At 38.0% G+C, this 18,291-nt stretch overlaps 1 protein-coding gene across 1 annotated transcript in view; it reads right to left on the bottom strand.

Annotated features, from left to right (window-relative positions):
• vkorc1l1 (vitamin K epoxide reductase complex, subunit 1-like 1) overlaps positions 1-18,291 on the bottom strand; it is a 43,184-nt gene that overhangs the window by 10,167 nt on the left and 14,726 nt on the right. The window contains exon 2 of the mRNA XM_056457225.1: positions 4,440-4,549. Coding sequence (XP_056313200.1) covers positions 4,440-4,549 — 110 coding nt within the window. The remainder of the gene's footprint in view (positions 1-4,439; positions 4,550-18,291) is intronic.

The following is an 18,291-nucleotide window of genomic DNA, read 5'->3' as shown; positions in this document are numbered from 1 at the left end:
GTTGAAATTTTGAAAAAATTCAACTAATTTTCCCAAAATATGTGTCAAAATAAAATTTGTTACCAAATTATATTCCAATGGCTGAAACACAGAGAAGGTTGTGGGCAAATTAAGAGTGCTTTCACATCTGTAGTTCGCTTCATTTGGTCCAGACCAAGGGCAATAAATGATACACTGTAGCATTTTCTGCCCTCTTTGGGTCCTTTTCACACCTCACTGATTGCTTTGGACCGAACCAGTTGAAAAGAACCAAAATGCAGTCATGTGACAAAAGCCACATCACTCATTGGCCAGATGTTATTGAACATATTTCCTAAACTGCTACACAAACCGGCAGACACAAAATGTGGCTTTTTACTATGGAGGGACGACTGCGCTGACTGACTGTCTCCCTGTTCATAGTATACTACTGTATATAGTTTGTGTACGTCACTTTAGACAAACTGTACAATGAGACTGAAGTGTGGCTGCGGCTGGAAAACAATGTTTTAATGCATTACAAGTGGCAAAGGTGCATCGTACATCACTTCAGGAGGCGTGAATTAATTTAGCTAACCTGCGACATGGTCATCTTCCGGAAATATTTCCAATGATCCATCAGCTAATGTTTTCCCCCTCTCTCTCGGTTTAAAATTGTTGGTAAAACAAATATTTTTCCACCACATTCCATAATGCACAGCACATCGGCCTATGGCAGTGGATTAGTCCAAAAGGTGCAGTACTTTTTGCAGTTGGGTCTGTTTTAATTCGGATCATATTCTCACCACAAACTAACCGCTCCAGGGATCGTTTGAAAGTGTACCGAGACCACCTCTTCAAGGAGGTCTTGGTACACTTTTTTGGTTCGCTTTTGGCATGCACTTGAGTACGAATGCTACATTCACACCTACCCAAACGAACTGCACCAAGAGGGATAAGGGACTCTAGTGCGATTTAACCCAACTAAATAAGGCAGGTGTGGAAGCACACTAGGACTAAAAATCATCCCAGGGTGGATGAAAACATCCCTAACAGCACACAAGGATTAAAGTCCAGAAAAAATGATATTTAAAACACATATTCTGAGTTTGTCACAACAGAAAATGTTATTAACCATTAGCGATGGGCGATATCTTATCGGTTCCAATATACCTGTAAAGAATTCCGCCTACATAAAATTTGACTTATGACAATGATAAAACCTACATCGATCTGTGCAATGAATTATTGTGTCTGCTTACAAATAGATTTACTGACATACGTTTACTTTAAATTCACTGTGTTTGCAAAAATAAAAACTTTTTTTGTGACCAGACATGGTTTTATTTCACAAAAAAGATGAAGAAATCATATGTATGGCAATAAATGATAAAACCTACAATTGGTCTGTGCAATGAATAATTGTGTCTGTTTACAAATAGATTTACTGACATACTTTCACTTTTATTACCACCAGTGGAGTGTTTGAAATAACTTGACATGGTTTAAGATCACAGAATGAGGAAGATATCATACTTTTTATTGTGTTCAATAGTGATTACCAGATCAATTAGCATTCATTTAAGAACAAAAATAACCCATATATTGCCAAAAACTTTTATTTATTTTAATTTTTTCTTAAGGTTTGGTCCAGGGTTTCTGCAGGTTACACAAAGACAAATTTAAGACAAAGTCATTTTTAATTATCAAATGTCACTTATACAGGGCTAAATGCTACGTTTTTTTTCTAATGGTCTAGTTGGGCCAGTGGAAAAGATTAGTACTTGCCCAATCAAAAAAGTATCGAGTTTTAGTTTTTTCCGAGTCACATATTTAAAATAATGTCTCAAAACAAGCAAACTCTAGTTGTATACATACACATTTTTTTTTACAAGTTTTAAAAAGTATAATAAACTAAATGTAAATGTATGACGTCAGACACGGTCCGTGTCCTCAACATGTAGCTATAAATAAACATAGAACCTTTAAACAAATGTTATTGTAAGGACAATAATTAAATCATATTGGTAAATTCAATTAATAAAGATATATTTGGAAAGATGGAGATGGATTGTTGGTGATAGCATAGAAAAATTAAGATCTGTTTAAAAGGAACACTCACAAGGCAATATTTCAGTGAATTGAAAACTCAGAGGCCTAAAATTTTGTTTCTGAAACTTTAGGACCCCATGGACACCCTGTGATCAATTTATCAGTTTTTCATGATCTTTATTCTCACCTGCAGTCTTTTCTTCAGTAAAGAAAAATGTCTGCCATCTAATGTCATCTACATTTTGCCATCTAATATTCATATTCAAATAATACGAGGTAAATGACAAAGCTAAAGCTGACATCAGTAACTCAGTACAGAGATGTTTGCATAATCCGTCGAGAGCAGAGACATTCAAAACAAGACGGCGATGGGGTTACGCCAAGGTTGTGAATGTTTGACCTGTGCTTTCACGCATCAGCGATGATGTCAGACATGGACAAGTGAGCCGATGATTCAGAGCTCTTGATTACAGACAGCAAAGTTCACACTCTAGCCATAAACAATCAGACAATTAACATTTGCTCTGTGCACTGTGGTCATTTATATCGATTTATTATTATTTATTTATCATTTGATTTATGTTTGAATAGCACAGAGGTCAACTAGTGTTGTTTTTATTGTGTGTTATAAACAAATCTGATTTGATATAGTATGTGCTGATTAATGCATGTATACTGTATGTGTGCATGTTAAAGTCACTGATTAGGTCTGTCACAATAATCAATATATCGACTTATAGCACACAACACATGCACATGACCTCAATCATTTTTTGGTGGTGCAATATATATCGGCCATACATAAACAACTCTAGCAACATTTCAGCTGATCAACATCTCAATCTCTATTGGAGCTATCAGTGTCAGTATGGTTAAAAACATAGTATTTAATGTAAATTACTATAGTATATTCTTATGTGGGTGTCTCACGACTGAAAGTAGAACTTATAGCGGATATCACAGCCTCTGTTACTTTTTACCTTGTTAACATTCATTATTATTTATTTAGGGTATGTGTTTTCACATTCTGACTCCAATGCCTGATTATTAAACTGTTCAAATGACTACAATTAAAATAAACACTATTGATAATGAAGTATGATGTGTTCTTTGGAGGAGTGCACTTGTATTGTGATGATATTCATTATGTCATTCTGGCATTAAATAATGACTGGCATAAAATGGTCTTAAAATGACGTTAATATTGTTTATCGCAATATATTTTGGGTGTAATATATTGTGCAACAAAAAATGGATACAATTAAAACCAATGCATTCAATGGCCAAAACATTCAAGCATGTGCATGCTTTTACCATCAAGATTTCAGATATTAAAAACACACATGGTGTGTGTGATCAGGATATAGATATTAATAAAAGTGTAAAGTTTGGTGTGTGTGATCAGAATATAGATATTAATAAAAGTGTAAAGTTTGGTGTGTGTGATCAGAAAATAGATATTAATAAAAGTATAAAGTTTGGTGTGTGTGATCAGAATATAGATATTAATAAAAGTGTAAAGTTTGGTGTGTGTGATCAGAATATAGATATTAATAAAAGTGTAAAGTTTGGTGTGTGTGATCAGAATATAGATATTAATAAAAGTGTAAAGTTTGGTGTGTGTGATCAGAATATAGATATTAATAAAAGTGTAAAGTTTGGTGTGTGTGATCAGAATATAGATATTAATAAAAGTGTAAAGTTTGGTGTGTGTGATCAGAATATAGATATTAATAAAAGTGTAAAGTTTGGTGTGCGTGATCAGAATATAAATATTAATAAAAGTGTAAAGTTTGGTGTGTGTGATCAGAATATAGATATTAATAAAAGTGTAAAGTTTGGTGTGTGTGATCAGAATATAGATATTAATAAAAGTGTAAAGTTTGGTGTGTGTGATCAGAATATAGATATTAATAAAAGTGTAAAGTTTGGTGTGTGTGATCAGAATATAGATATTAATAAAAGTGTAAAGTTTGGTGTGTGTGATCAGAATATAGATATTAATAAAAGTGTAAAGTTTGGTGTGTGTGATCAGAATATAGATATTAATAAAAGTGTAAAGTTTGGTGTGTGTGATCAGGATATAGATATTAATAAAAGTGTAAAGTTTGGTGTGTGTGATCAGAATATAGATATTAATAACTGTGCTGCTGAACTGGAAATATCTGACAAACTCATAAAATTATTGAAATTAAAATCTACATATGCAAACAGATCCAAGAAAAAGCAATACAATAAAAAAAGTATTGATAAGCTTTTTCCAATCATCCAATTATAATTGACCAGTGCGTGCAAACACAATGTTTTTTTGCCTTAAACAGACAAATAAATAAACAAAAAAAAATTAAATAAATAAATGAATAAACAAATCAAACTGATGAAGGTCATATAAAACTGTTTACAAAAGATATTAGCAGATGACTCCTTACCTAGTAACAGTTGAAAGACATAAAAGAAAATTCCATAGACACTGTTTGGCTGGTTTACTGCACTGTCGTTCCCAAAAATGGATCCCAACAGTCCAAATCCTCGACCCCATCTAAAGCGAACAGAAAACACAACAGAGAGAAATGGTAAAGCAGCAGCACCAATCCACCAACATGAGAGAGTACAAGCTAGTGTGAGCGATCTGAAATCCTCCAGGGAAAACAAACACACCATGACAGAATATTTGGCCTCGATCAAAATCATAAAACTATCCAGACTAAAGGATAAAAAGACAATGGTTTCCTTTTATCGGTTTCAAACTGAGATTTCAGACTCAAATCATTTGAAATTATACTAACACAAGTAACAAGTGTTTTCCTTTTACAGTCACATCCATTTCTAGAATATTAATGCAACATTCACATTCAAATTGGGTCAACCACACAGTTTTCATTACAGTATTGCAAGTATAGAAGTTATGTTAAGCTGTAGAAACTGTAAATAAAGATTACAGAATAATATTTCCAGAAAATATCCATTTCAGCATTTATACTTCAGATTTTCACATTTATTTTTGCCTTTTTTGTAATTAAATGTAATATTTGCTATAAATTTCTGGCTTAAAACTGTTTCAACTGGAGATACAGCAATGTATCGGCTGCTGATATTTTATACACACTCATTTAGCAGATACTTTTATCTAAAGTGACTTACAAGTGATATATATTGGCTGTGTTTGGACTAATTTAAGTTATCATCATATTGGCAGTAATAGAAATGCCAATACAGATGGTTTAATAATGCAACCCAGGCTCATTCTGAGAACGTAGTCCCGTGGACGTTTCTGGAGGCCGCGAAATACGTAGCCGGGGGTACGTACGGCTGCATTTCATTTTTTTAAGCGAACGCTGCGGGGCGGTGTGACGCCGTTCCTTTCGCCGCTTGCCGGCCAGCCAGCCGGCCGCTCGCCTCCGTGTGGAGGGCTTTCCCGCTGCAACCAGTTTGTCCGGTTAGCTCTTCGTGTACTCTGGCGGACTCGAGGCGCAGAGAGGGGCTGACCATGACGACGACGACCGGGTTCGAGTCCGGGGAAGAGCGGTTCCAGAAATCAGGTAAGAAAATAAAAACAAAATCCAAAAAATGAAGCGAACAAGTTCATTACAGGGTGAGAATGTGGTCAAAATCCCAAAACGTGGTATAAATCAGACGAGGGCTTTTCTTTTTCTGGACGGCTTTTGTGAATCGTCGTTGGTTGGGTTTAGGGACGGAGGAGGGTGGGTCAGCCGATTGACCGGTCGCACGGTCAATCATTCTGTCATCCAGGCGGAAGGTCGTTCAACAGCGGCCTCTAGAGGGTTTACGCGAGAACGGCGCGGGCAAAAGTGCGCACAGCGGCCTCTCGCGGATTCGCGAAAACAAAAACTGCAAAAATATGTACCTCCCGGGACGTATTTCTCGGTCTCCAGAAACGTCCCAGGGACTACGTTCTCAGAATGAGCCTGGGTTGTAATAATTACATATAGGAAATTAGTTACACATCTTTTGAATAATCTAACATTTTCTCAGTAAAAAAAAATCATTAAATACTTGCAAAAAAAACTAAATAAAAGCTGTACAAAATATCAGACCTGCATCTGATATGTAAAAAATGTCGGATCCGCAACTGCTGCTCAAAACTATTGGTTAGTTTGGATTAAAACCTCTTGGACAGTAGGGCTGCACGGTATTGGAAAAATCTAACATTGGAATATTATTTTTAATTCTGCGATGTATATTGTGATATAAATACAACTTCACTAGATGAGTTGAACACATGTTTGGAAAGAATTGATCATATCTACAAGCATAAATAAACTCAATAAAGAAAAAGATACCAATTAACCGTCTTATTGTCATCAGAGAAGTCGCTATGTATTCAGGTATACAGAAATGAAATGATCAAACGTAATATAATACTGCATAGACTTAATTTTATAAACAATTCAATACAATTAATTATTATACATTTTTCAAAGTGACAAAATCAAACAATTTTTTACACCTGAATGTTTTTATAACCCTCATACAGTCAGTCACAGGTCTCAGAAACACTGGTGATCAATTATAATCCAGACTCAACATTGCGTATATTCGCGATGTGACTATTGCGAATGATCACATTGCGATATCAAAAATACAGCAATATATTGTGTCGCCCTATTGAACAGTTTATTAAATATGTTCTATTATATGTTAAATAAACGTTAACGAAGTTTAAAATATGTATTGAATAGCAAAAATCACCTTTGAAGAGACTGTCAGTGTAATATTTTTATCTGAACGTCTGCCTTTTAAAACGTTAGGCAGTTGAATGTTAAATGGATCCAATCTATCGTCAGTAAAATTAATTTAATGCAGAAAAAAATAACTAGTACTGTATGCAATTGGCTAATATCAATATCAGAATGAGGGCTGCATAATATATCGTTTCAGCATTGATATGGCAGTGTGGACATCTGCAATAGTCACATCGCAAAATACACAATGTGGAGTCTGAAGGATAGTTGACCAGGAGCTACAGAATCCTGATTAATTACTGTATTACCTATAATTTTTGAATGGTTTCTAGTCCAAATATGTACATTTCAAAGCGAAAACAAGATTGTTTCACTAAACCCACTGGTAAATAATCTCACTTGTTTTAAAGAAAAAAATCTTAATTTCTTCTGAAGTTGAAAACAAAACAAATTTTTCACTTACTCTAGGAATTTTACTAGAAACAAGACAAAGAAATGCATTTTTTGCTTTTTTGTCTCCCCTAGGGCTGCACAATATATCATTTCAGCATCGATATCGCAATGCGTTCATCCACAATAGTCACATCGCATAGATATGCAATGCTGAGTAGACTTTGCAGTGTAATTTTTGCATTTACATATACAAAATAAGGGTGTCACGATTTCGATTTTTAATCGGAATCGATCGAAATTCATGCTTAATCTCGATTATCGAATCAAAAAATGGAATAGTCGATGCTGCCCCGCCCCTATGTCACGTCAGCAGCAGCTTGACTTGCCAAGCGGAAAAAAACTCACGCATGCGCGTCAACCTAACAGCTACAACAGCCACGAGACAGCATGGCAACTGCAGACGCAGGAGACCCATCGAAAGAAATTGAAACCCCTCCTCTTTCACTGAAGTCGCCGGTGTGGAAGTATTTTGGATTTCAAGTGAGTTATGTTGACAACGTTCGTGTTGTCGACAGAAAAAACACAGTTTGCAAGCTCTGCAATGTGCATATACCACATTATTCCACCGGCAGCACGACTAACATGGCCGGGCATCTCCGCAGGCACCACAAAAACATAGATGTATCTGTTAAACCGACAACACAAACTACTCTCCCGTCTTCATTTGGAATAAAACTTCAAAACAAAGGTCAGATGTTATTATATTGCATATACGTCTTAAAATGGCATAGCTTGTGCTTTAAAAATTTTTTTGTTAAAAATCGAGAATCGAATCGAATCGTGACTTTAGAATGGAAAATGTAATCGAATCGAGGATTTGGAGAATCGTGACACCCCTATGCATTTATGCATTAATTATACTTTCATCTTTGCTTGGTTGCATGCATCTATGCTTGTAGTTTATTACATGCATGATTCATTGCCCTACAGAAAGAATCAAAACTAATACATTTGGTAACCCCTGAGGGACAATTCTCATTATTAACTAGTTGCTTATTAGCATGCATGTTATTGAGATGCTTATTAGTACTTACTGTATAAAGCATATATTCGGTATAATCTTATTCTACATTCATAATCCTACACAATACCTAAATTTAATTATGGTTTCCGCTACATTCATTCGTCCATGGCGGGGTGCCACGCCAAAATTCATCCTGCCACGGCTAGGTTACAGCTTCTCATTCAAAACATTTAATCTTTTTAATACTGGGTTATAAATCGCACCAAAACGTAATAAAGGGTAAGTGAATTATAACAGTGTGAACTTTTCTGTGACCGTAGTAGTGCTGTGCGTCATTTGTTTACCCCTTTAAGGTTACATGCTGACTGACTGACTGGCTGGTGCGTGAGGCCAGCAAACACGACGTATAGCCATTTCACTTTACTTCAGGATGCATTAATACCGCTCTGTAGGTCTATTGGAGACATTCATAAATATTCCTAGCAAATCTAATAAATGCTGGAGACATACTCGTTACATAAACGCACTAAATCACACCTCAGCAGCGTTTATTTGAGAGCGCACAAGAAGATCTGCGCGCTCTTAAAGCGGCTTATATTTGAGGGGGCGTGCAAGAAGCTTTGTGCACGAGGAGAGGAAATCGGCGCACAAGCAAAGAGATCCGCATGCTGTAGGCTATTATATAAATGCGATCTCGACTTCTAATACTGCGCTCACCACATTTGTCATTGAAATAACGCCACAGGTAGTTTGTAGATCTGTGTAAAAAAAAAGGCCTGTCGCTACAGCTGGAAAAAATCCTAGAGGAAACACTGTTAATAACTATTTAACTATCTTAATATCTATTAATAAGGAGCAAATTAGGATCAGCAAATCAGCAAAAGTCAAAATGGTTTGCTAACAGCAAGAATTGCACCTTAAAATAAAGTGAGACCAACAATTCAAAGTGTGTGTATATATATATATATATATATATATATATATATATATATATATATATATATATATATATATATATATATATATATATATATATATATATATATATATATATATATATATATATATAAAACAAAGTATATCACAGAAAAACAAAACATCGCAATGTCAGATTTTCCCAACATCGTGCAGCCTCAAGTCAACCCAGAAAAACATCAAACAGCTCTGTTCAAACATCTCATAGACATGCATTCGTATCACAATTTAGACATTCATTTATAGATCTCTAGTGTATATAACCAGAATTTTTTATTATTCTTTTATGATTTGCTAAACAATAAATCTATTGCAACTCTGGGTTCCAGTTACAGCTCATATTAAACTCCAAGCAGATTCTTACATTTGTCTTGCTAAGTGTTTCCAAAGCCTGAAACCTCATCTATAAGCCATCTCTAAAGAGGAAAAAGGTGAGTAACTCAACACTGGAGTGCAGCTTCCGTTTCATAACTTCCTGCCAATGGATTTGTCAAAGACCTAACTGTGCCAAACACCTGAGGTTATGCCCAATCTTTTCCATACGTCCCATCATTTAGAGAGAAGCAGACACACAACAATGCTGATTGTTTATGATTTTATTGTTCATTACAATTGCATTCAGGCAACTGTAATCATATGTACAGCTGAAGTCAAAAGTATTCGCCCTCCTGAGATTTTTTTTTCTTAAATTTTCCCAAATTACTTGATCCACAAAAAAAAAATGATCCCGGTTTTTCTATAATATTTTTTATTCTTGAGTAAGTATACGATTTATTTTGGCTAGAATAAAAGCAGTAAGGAATCACCATCAACAATACTTTTTTTTGATTGTGTACAGAACAAACCACTGTTATACAATGACTTGCCCAATTACCCTAATGCCGAATTCAGACATGACTATAGCGCCGATTTTGACTCGCCACCAGGTTTGGAGAAATCGGAGACAAATGCCTAAAATCACAGGCAAATCAGTGCTCGTTCACGCGAGTAACAAATCACACAGTGTGAACTATCAAAGACGTGATCTGAGAGAATCGCCGATGAGTCTCTGACACCGATATTTGGCATGCTGATTATCTGGAGCTGTCGGCGATTCAAAATCATGCTGTGTGAAATGAGTTCTGACTGAAAATAACATCGAAGATAACCTACAGCTAATGAGGGAGCAGAATCCACTAGTGTGAGTATCTGCAGGCCAGCGGGAAGTTGTGCGAGGAGTTAAAGGGCTTCTTTTTGGTCTATTTGGACCCAAGAAATGGAGGAAAAACTAGTGCAAATTTGGCAGGAGTAGCCGTGTCTGTTTGACGTGTCATCTGATCACAACCAGCTCGAAACAGAAAAATGTTTGAGAGAAATTGCTAATTTCCTTCAAAATCCAGAAGAGCAAAATAAGTCCGTTTTCTCCCCCACTAAAGGCTTCTTTCTCATCGAGTAGTTAACACAAGATATACTACGTGACCTTGTGTTGTTTCCATGTCACAACAGTTGTGAGATGTAGTTTGGGGACCAAAACAATGATGCCAGTGATTCTTCCTATTGTACAGTCATGCAGTGTGAAACCCCCTGTTGACGATCCATCCTGCAGTGTAAACACCCTAGATAGTCATGCAGTGTGAAAACATCTGTGACGCCACTACTTTGAAAATCCCGCAGTCTGAACTCGGCATACCTTGCCTAACTAACGTAGTTAAGCCTATAAATGTCACTTAAAGCTGAATACTAGTATCTTGTTATTACTATTAATACTACTAGTAATACTATTGTTAAACACAGCCAAATGCTCCAACTAAATTATTTAATAACATAACCAGCAAAACAATACAAATTCACAAGAGATGGGGAGCCCAACAACATAATAAATAACAAGCAAACAAACCTAAAGCAAGTTCGAACTCTCCATTCCAAACAAATATGTAAAGGAAAGAAGTCAGATATTATTTACTGACATCATGGCAAAGATCAGTTATTAGAAATGAGTTATTAAAACTATTATGATTAGAAATGTGTTGAAAACATCTTTCCATTAAACAGAAATTGTGGATAAAATAAACAGGGGGACTGATAATGCACATATCAACTGTATACATACTTTAAGTGTCATTAAAGGGACGGTTCACACAAATATGCAAATTTAATCCTTTCCTCGTCCTCTACTTGTACAAACCTGTTTGAGTTTCTTCCTTCTGTTGAACACAAGGAAAAATATAGTGAAGAATGTTGTAAAGAACAGCCATTCCCTTATATTATTTACTGTTCCTACTATTGATGTGTACGGCTGTTTTTGTTGAACATAATAACTTGTTTTGTGTTTAACAGAAGAAAGAAACTCATATAAGTAAAGGCTGATTTATATTTCTGCATCAGGCAGTAAGTATGGTCCGGCGCAGCCTTCGCTTGGTCGCATAACCGTCGCCGTTGCTGATGCGCACCTCTCAAAAATGTAACTACACGTTGCAACGACACAGCGCAAGCTCTGTGATTGGTCGGTTTGGAATTACTGACGAGTGTGGCTGGGGTCGAGAGCCGTATGGAGCACGTGTTTACAAGTGTGGAGTCCTGTGAAAGAGCTCTAGATGGAAACTTTTGTTTCGTGTTTACTAGAGATGCATCGTCCTGTTGTTTTCCCATGGTTTGGTGCGCCCTGTGATTCGCAGTTTAGAATATGCATTATTAATATTGGTTTGTTAATAAAAACCACTGCAACAAAGCAGTTCCGCCTTTGTACGCTTAACTTTCACGAGCATTGCACTTGCAAAGACCCGTCCAATCACCTCTTAGTATGTAAATCTGTTGTTGACATCACATTTCCTCACGTGTCGGTGTGTGCGTGTGAGGTTTCTGTGTGTTTTAGCGTGGCAAGTAAAGGAGATAAAGCGCAAATGCGCAGGTGAGGTCAAATCACAGCACGTTGCTTTCAGTGTTTCAACAGACACTCAATATAAATTCAGACAGATACAAAAACATAACGAATGCAGTTTTTTGTTGTTGTTGCAAAAATATCCTAGATCAGTGGTGACTTGGGCGGTAATACGGTTATATGGTATACCATGGGATCTAACAATAGCAACGGTGTCAGTTTCAATACCGTTATACTGTCATAAAAGCAATGCACTTATATAGGAGACAAGTACTAAATATTAAATATTATTTATTTAATACCTAAAAATGGACAGTGTGGAGGAGAGAGAGAGGTGAGGTAAGATGGCGAGTCGCGCACCAAGTGACCTGGTCTGGAAAAAGAACACAAGTTTGGCAGTATTTCGGGTTTCGACCGAACAAGAAGAAAGACGTGGTTGTAGGACATTTAAAATTGTTTTCAGCTATCTGTGTTTAGTACTAGAAAGTTTAGCCACTGTTTCCTTGGTTACTGTAAGAGCTTGTGTGTCGAGCCGGACGTTTTTGTGCCCCGCCGCTGCAGTTTCAGGTGTTTTTTACTTTGGAGGCCTGTCCAAACGCCAGGTAAAGACTATATATATTTGAGCACAGTAGGTTTAGTTAGCAGGAGAAGCACTTTAGCATCGAGAGCAACACCGTGTAAGTACATTTAGACCTGTTTTCAGTTGCTGTGTTTGGTTCGAGAACACTTAGACTTGTTTTCAGCTGGTTGTGTATGGTTGTAGGACATTTAAAATTGTTTTCAGCTATCTGTGTTTAGTACTAAATAGTTTAATCACTGTTTCCTTGGTTACTGTAAGAGCTTGTGTGTCGAGCCGGACGTTTTCGCGCCCCGCCGCTGCAATCTCGGGTGTTTTTACTCTCAAGGCGTGTCCAGCTGAGCTCAATCAGCAAAGCGCTCAGGGGTGTATATAAGCAGCTAGTCTCACCGCGGCAACGGTCGCACCAGCCTCGTGTAAAGACCGCCCCGTGTGAAGACCGACAGGTGTAAAGACCATCGACTCTACCTGCGCAACTCCTCCAAGCAAAGACACCGACAAAGCACTTGAGTACTTTTTTACTTTATAATTTTACTTTATCCCTGCACTCATTATTGTTTTCCTTGCACTTTTATCATGTGTTTACTAATTCCTGTTGTTACTAACACTCACAAAGCACGGGAGGTACGCTGCAAGCGCAACCCTCACAACCTTCGATCAATTCATGTATCCTCTATTTCACAACTCTCTCTCTCTGTGGGCCTCTGGAATTGTCAACCTGCTGTTAACAAAGCAGATTTTATTACCTCCATAGCCACTCATTCTGACTTTAATCTCATGGCTCTAACTGAAACCTGGTTGAGACCGGAGGACACTACTACACATGCAGCTCTTTCTACTAATTTCTCTCTTTCCCACACTCCTCGTCAGACAGGGAGAGGAGGAGGGACTGGACTACTGATTTTCAAAGAATGGAAATTCACTCAGAGACCGTCCCTGCCAAAAATCAGCTCTTTTGAATTCCATGAAGTCACCATTATCCACCCCTTCTACATAAATGTGGTTGTCATCTACCGCCCACCGGGAACATTAGGCCACTTCTTAGATGAACTGGATGTTCTTCTCTCATCTTTTTCTGATTATGACACTCCCTTGTTGGTGCTAGGTGACTTCAACATCCACATTGAAAGACCTCAAGCTGCTGACTTCCAGACTTTGCTTGCCACTTTTGACCTCAAAAGAGCACCTACTTCTGCTACTCACAAATCAGGTAATCAGCTAGACCTTATTTACACTCGACATTGCTTTGCTGATCAAACACTAGTAACTCCACTACAAACATTGGATCATTTCCTTCTCTCTCTCAACATCCACATTACTCCTGAGCCGCCACACACTCCAACTCTAGTTGCCTTTCGCAGAAACCTACGCTCTCTCTCACCCAATAGACGTTCCACCATTGTTTCAAACTCTCTTCCTCCATCTTGCAAACTCTCTGCACTTGATACGAACAGTGCCACTGACACACTCTGCTCCACGCTAGCATCATGTCTAGACAGACTATGTCCTCTTACATCCAGGCCAGCCCGTGCCAGTCCTCCTGCACCCTGGCTCTCTGATGTTCTCCGTGAGCATCGCTCAAAACTTCGGGCTGCTGAGAGAATTTGGCGAAAAACTAAAAATCCCGAACAGCTCATAACATACCAAACTCTTCTGTCTTCTTTCTTGGCTAAGGTTACTTTTGCAAAGCAGACATACTTCCGTCAGAAAGTCAACAGTGCCACCAATCCTCACTTACTTTTTAAAACATTTTCCTCCCTCCTCTATCCTCCTCCTCCACCCGCATCCTCCACACTCACTACTGATGACTTTGCTACATTCTTTTGCACAAAACTGCAAAAATCAGTGCTCAATTTGCTGCACCTACAACAAACACGCAAGATACACCACCAACACCACACACACTCACCTATTTTTCCCAGCTCTCTGAGTCTGAGGTGTCTAATCTCGTGCTATCTAGCCATGCAACCACCTGTCCGCTTGATCCCATTCCCTCTCATCTCTTGCAAGCCATTTCTCTTGCAGTCATACCAACACTGACTCGCATAATTAACACATCTCTTGACTCTGGTTTATTCCCTACTTCATTTAAGCATTCTAGGGTAACCCCACTGCTAAAGAAACCCAACCTGGATCAAATGCTACTTGAAAACTACCGACCGGTATCCCTGCTTCCATTCATGGCCAAGATTTTGGAGAAAGTAGTGTTCAATCAAGTCCTGGACTTTCTTACTCAAAACAACCTCATGGACAACAAGCAATCTGGCTTTAAGAAAGGCCACTCAACTGAGACTGCCCTGCTCTCGGTCGTGGAGGATCTCAGACTGGCTAAAGCAGACTCTAAATCATCTGTCCTCATCTTGCTGGATTTATCAGCTGCTTTTGACACTGTAAACCACCAGATCCTGCTATCTACGCTTGAGTCACTGGGCGTCGCAGGCACTGTTATTCAATGGTTCAGTTCTTACCTCTCAGACAGATCATTCAGGGTGTCTTGGAGGGGAGAGGTGTCCAACCTACAGCATCTAAACACTGGGGTACCTCAGGGCTCTGTGCTTGGACCACTTCTCTTCTCTATCTACACGAAATCTTTAGGAACAGTCATCCAGAAACATGGATTTTCCTACCACTGCTATGCTGAAGATACCAGCTATACCTCTCTTTTCACCCTGATGATCCCTCGGTTCCAGCTCGCATTTCAGCCTGCCTGTCAGACATTTCACACTGGATGAAAGATCATCATCTTCAGCTTAACCTCACGAAAACGGAAATGCTTGAAGTTTCTGCCAACTCGACTCTACACCATAACTTTTCAATCCAGATGGATGGGGCAATCATTACTGCATCCAAAATGGTAAAAAGCCTTGGAGTAACGATTGATGACCAACTGAACTTCTCTGAGCACATTTCTAGAACTGCTCGATCTTGCAGATTCGCACTCTACAACATCAGAAAGGTCCGACCCTTCCTATCTGAACATACAGCTCAACTCATTGTTCAAGCTCTTGTTCTCTCCAAACTGGACTATTGCAACTCTCTGCTAGCCGGGCTACCAGCTAACTCTATCAAACCTCTTCAGCTTTGCAGTCTTTGATGAACCCAAAAGAGCACGTCACTCCGCTACTCACCCGTTTGCACTGGCTGCCAGTTGCTGCTTGCATCAAATTCAAAGCTCTGATGTTTGCTTACAAAGCGACCTCTGGCTTTGCTCCTTCGTATCTGCTCTCACTTCTGCAGATATATGTGCCCTCCAGAAACTTGCGTTCTGTGAATGAACGTCGCCTCGTGGTTCCATCCCAAAGAGGGAAGAAATCACTATCCCGAACTCTCGCATTCAATCTGCCCAGTTGGTGGAATGAACTCCCTAACTACATCAGAACAGCAGAGTCACTTGCTGTCTTCAAGAAACAACTAAAAACTCAACTGTTTAGTCTCCACTTTCCTTCCTAATCTGCAACTGCCTTTCTGGCTATACCACTAACTGTACTCTCTCTCTCTCTCAAAAAAAACAACATTACTAATGCTTTGCTTCTTAGACTTTATACACCTGAAACTTGTCTATAGCACTTGTTCACTGCTGCTCTTATAGTTGTGTAAATTGCTTCCTTGTCCTCATTTGTAACTCGCTTCGGATAAAAGCGTCTGCTAAATGACTAAATGACTAAATGTAAATACGAACTAGAGGTCTGCATTCCCGCTGCTGTACAGCGGGAGAAAAAAAAAATAATCCCGGTTTTTCTATAATTTTTATTTGTGAGTAAGTATACGATTTATTTTGGCTAGAATAAAAACATCTGTGACGCCACTACTTTGAAAATCCCGCAGTCTGAACTCGGCATACCTTGCCTAACAAACGTAGTTAAGCCTATAAATGTCACTTAAAGCTGAATACTAGTATCTTGTTATTACTATTAATACTACTAGTAATACTATTGTTATGGTCTCTAATTTAAATGCGACTCGTGATCCTAAGACAACGTAACATAAATAAACACAGCCAAATGCTCCAACTAAATTATTTATTAACATAACCAGCAAAACAATACAAATTCACAAGAGATGGGGAGCCCAACAACATAATAAATAACAAGCAAACAAACCTAAAGCAGGTTGGAACTCTCCATTACAAACAAATATCTAAAGGAAAGAAGTCAGATATTATTTACTGACATCATGGCAAAGATCAGTTATTAGAAATGAGTTATTAAAACTACTATGAATAGAAATGTGTTGAAAACATCTTTCCATTAAACAGAAATTGTGGATAAAATAATGAGGGGGACTGATAATGCATATATCAACTGTATACATACTTTAAGTGTCATTAAAGGGACGGTTCACACAAATATGCAAATTTAATCCTTTCCTCGTCCTCTACTTGTACAAACCTGTTTGAGTTTCTTCCTTCTGTTGAACACAAGGAAAAATATAGTGATGAATGTTGTAAAGAACAGCCATTCCCTTATATTATTTACTGTTCCTACTATTGATGTGTACGGCTGTTTTTGTTGAACATAATAACTTGTTTTGTGTTTAACAGAAGAAAGAAACTCATATAAGTAAAGGCTGATTTATATTTCTGCATCAGGCAGTAAGTATGGTCCGGCGCAGCCTTCGCTTAGTCGCATAGCCCTCTGCGTTGCTGATGCGCACCTCTCAAAAATGTAACTACACGTTGTAACGACACAGCGCAAGCTCTGTGATTGGTCGGTTTGGAATTACTGACGAGTGTGGCTGGGGTCGAGAGCCGTATAGAGCAAGTGTTTACAAGTGTGGAGTCCTGTGAAAGAGCTCTAAATGGAAACTTTTGTTTCGCGTTTACGATGCAATGGTTCACGATAAAAAAACATATCGTATATATATATATATATATATATATATATATATATATATATATATATATATATCATATATCATATATTCCGTGCGCCCTGTGATTCGCAGTTTAGAATATGCATTATTAATATTGGTTTGTTAATAAAAACCACTGCAACAAAGCAGTTCCGCCTTTGTACGCTTAACTTTCACAAGCATTGCACTTGCAAAGACCCGTCCAATCACCTCTTAGTATGTAAATCTGTTGTTGACATCACGTTTCCTCACGTGTCGGTGTGTGCGTGTGAGGTTTAAAATTTTAGGACAGTTATTGCTCACTAAGCAAAGCAACCAAGCTGCAACCTCCCGCTCTCCCTCAGGAAGCCAATACGGAAGTAACTGAAACTGCAATTCATCCAAATTCCGCTAGTCCTGGCTCCATAATAGAGCAAACTGCAATTGAGCCCACTGTTAGAATGGCCAACTTTACAGCAGAAAAAAAGGTGTTTACAGCCTGGTACAAAGAACCATTTTGGTTCATATAGCTATTATTACCCTCCATGACAACTGTGAGGGGGGTGATTTTTTTTATAACTCATCCATTTCCTTTATATTAGGTTATATTAAGTTTGCATAATTAAGGGCGTGGCCACTTGAGTGACAGCTAGGTCTTGCTGGTCGCCGTCACTTCACCTCAGCTGAATCCGGCAGATTAGCCACTGATCTCAGCATATTCATCGTATTTTTGTGTTGTTTTATGTGGCTTTACACAGTCAGCTGCCTTTTGGACTTATTTCTTACAATTATCAGATGATATGGGATGCTGTGTGCATTTAATTGTGCTCACAAACCATTCGTGTGGCCTTGTTTCCCATGTGAGTTATATACTTATACACCATCTCTATAAATGTATTTGTTTTATTTAAGATCATTTATC

Source organism: Danio aesculapii, chromosome 5, assembly GCF_903798145.1.
Source record: "Danio aesculapii chromosome 5, fDanAes4.1, whole genome shotgun sequence".
NCBI lineage: Eukaryota > Metazoa > Chordata > Actinopteri > Cypriniformes > Danionidae > Danio > Danio aesculapii.
Note: the sequence above shows the minus strand (reverse complement) of the source record. Positions and strands in the feature narration are given on the sequence as shown.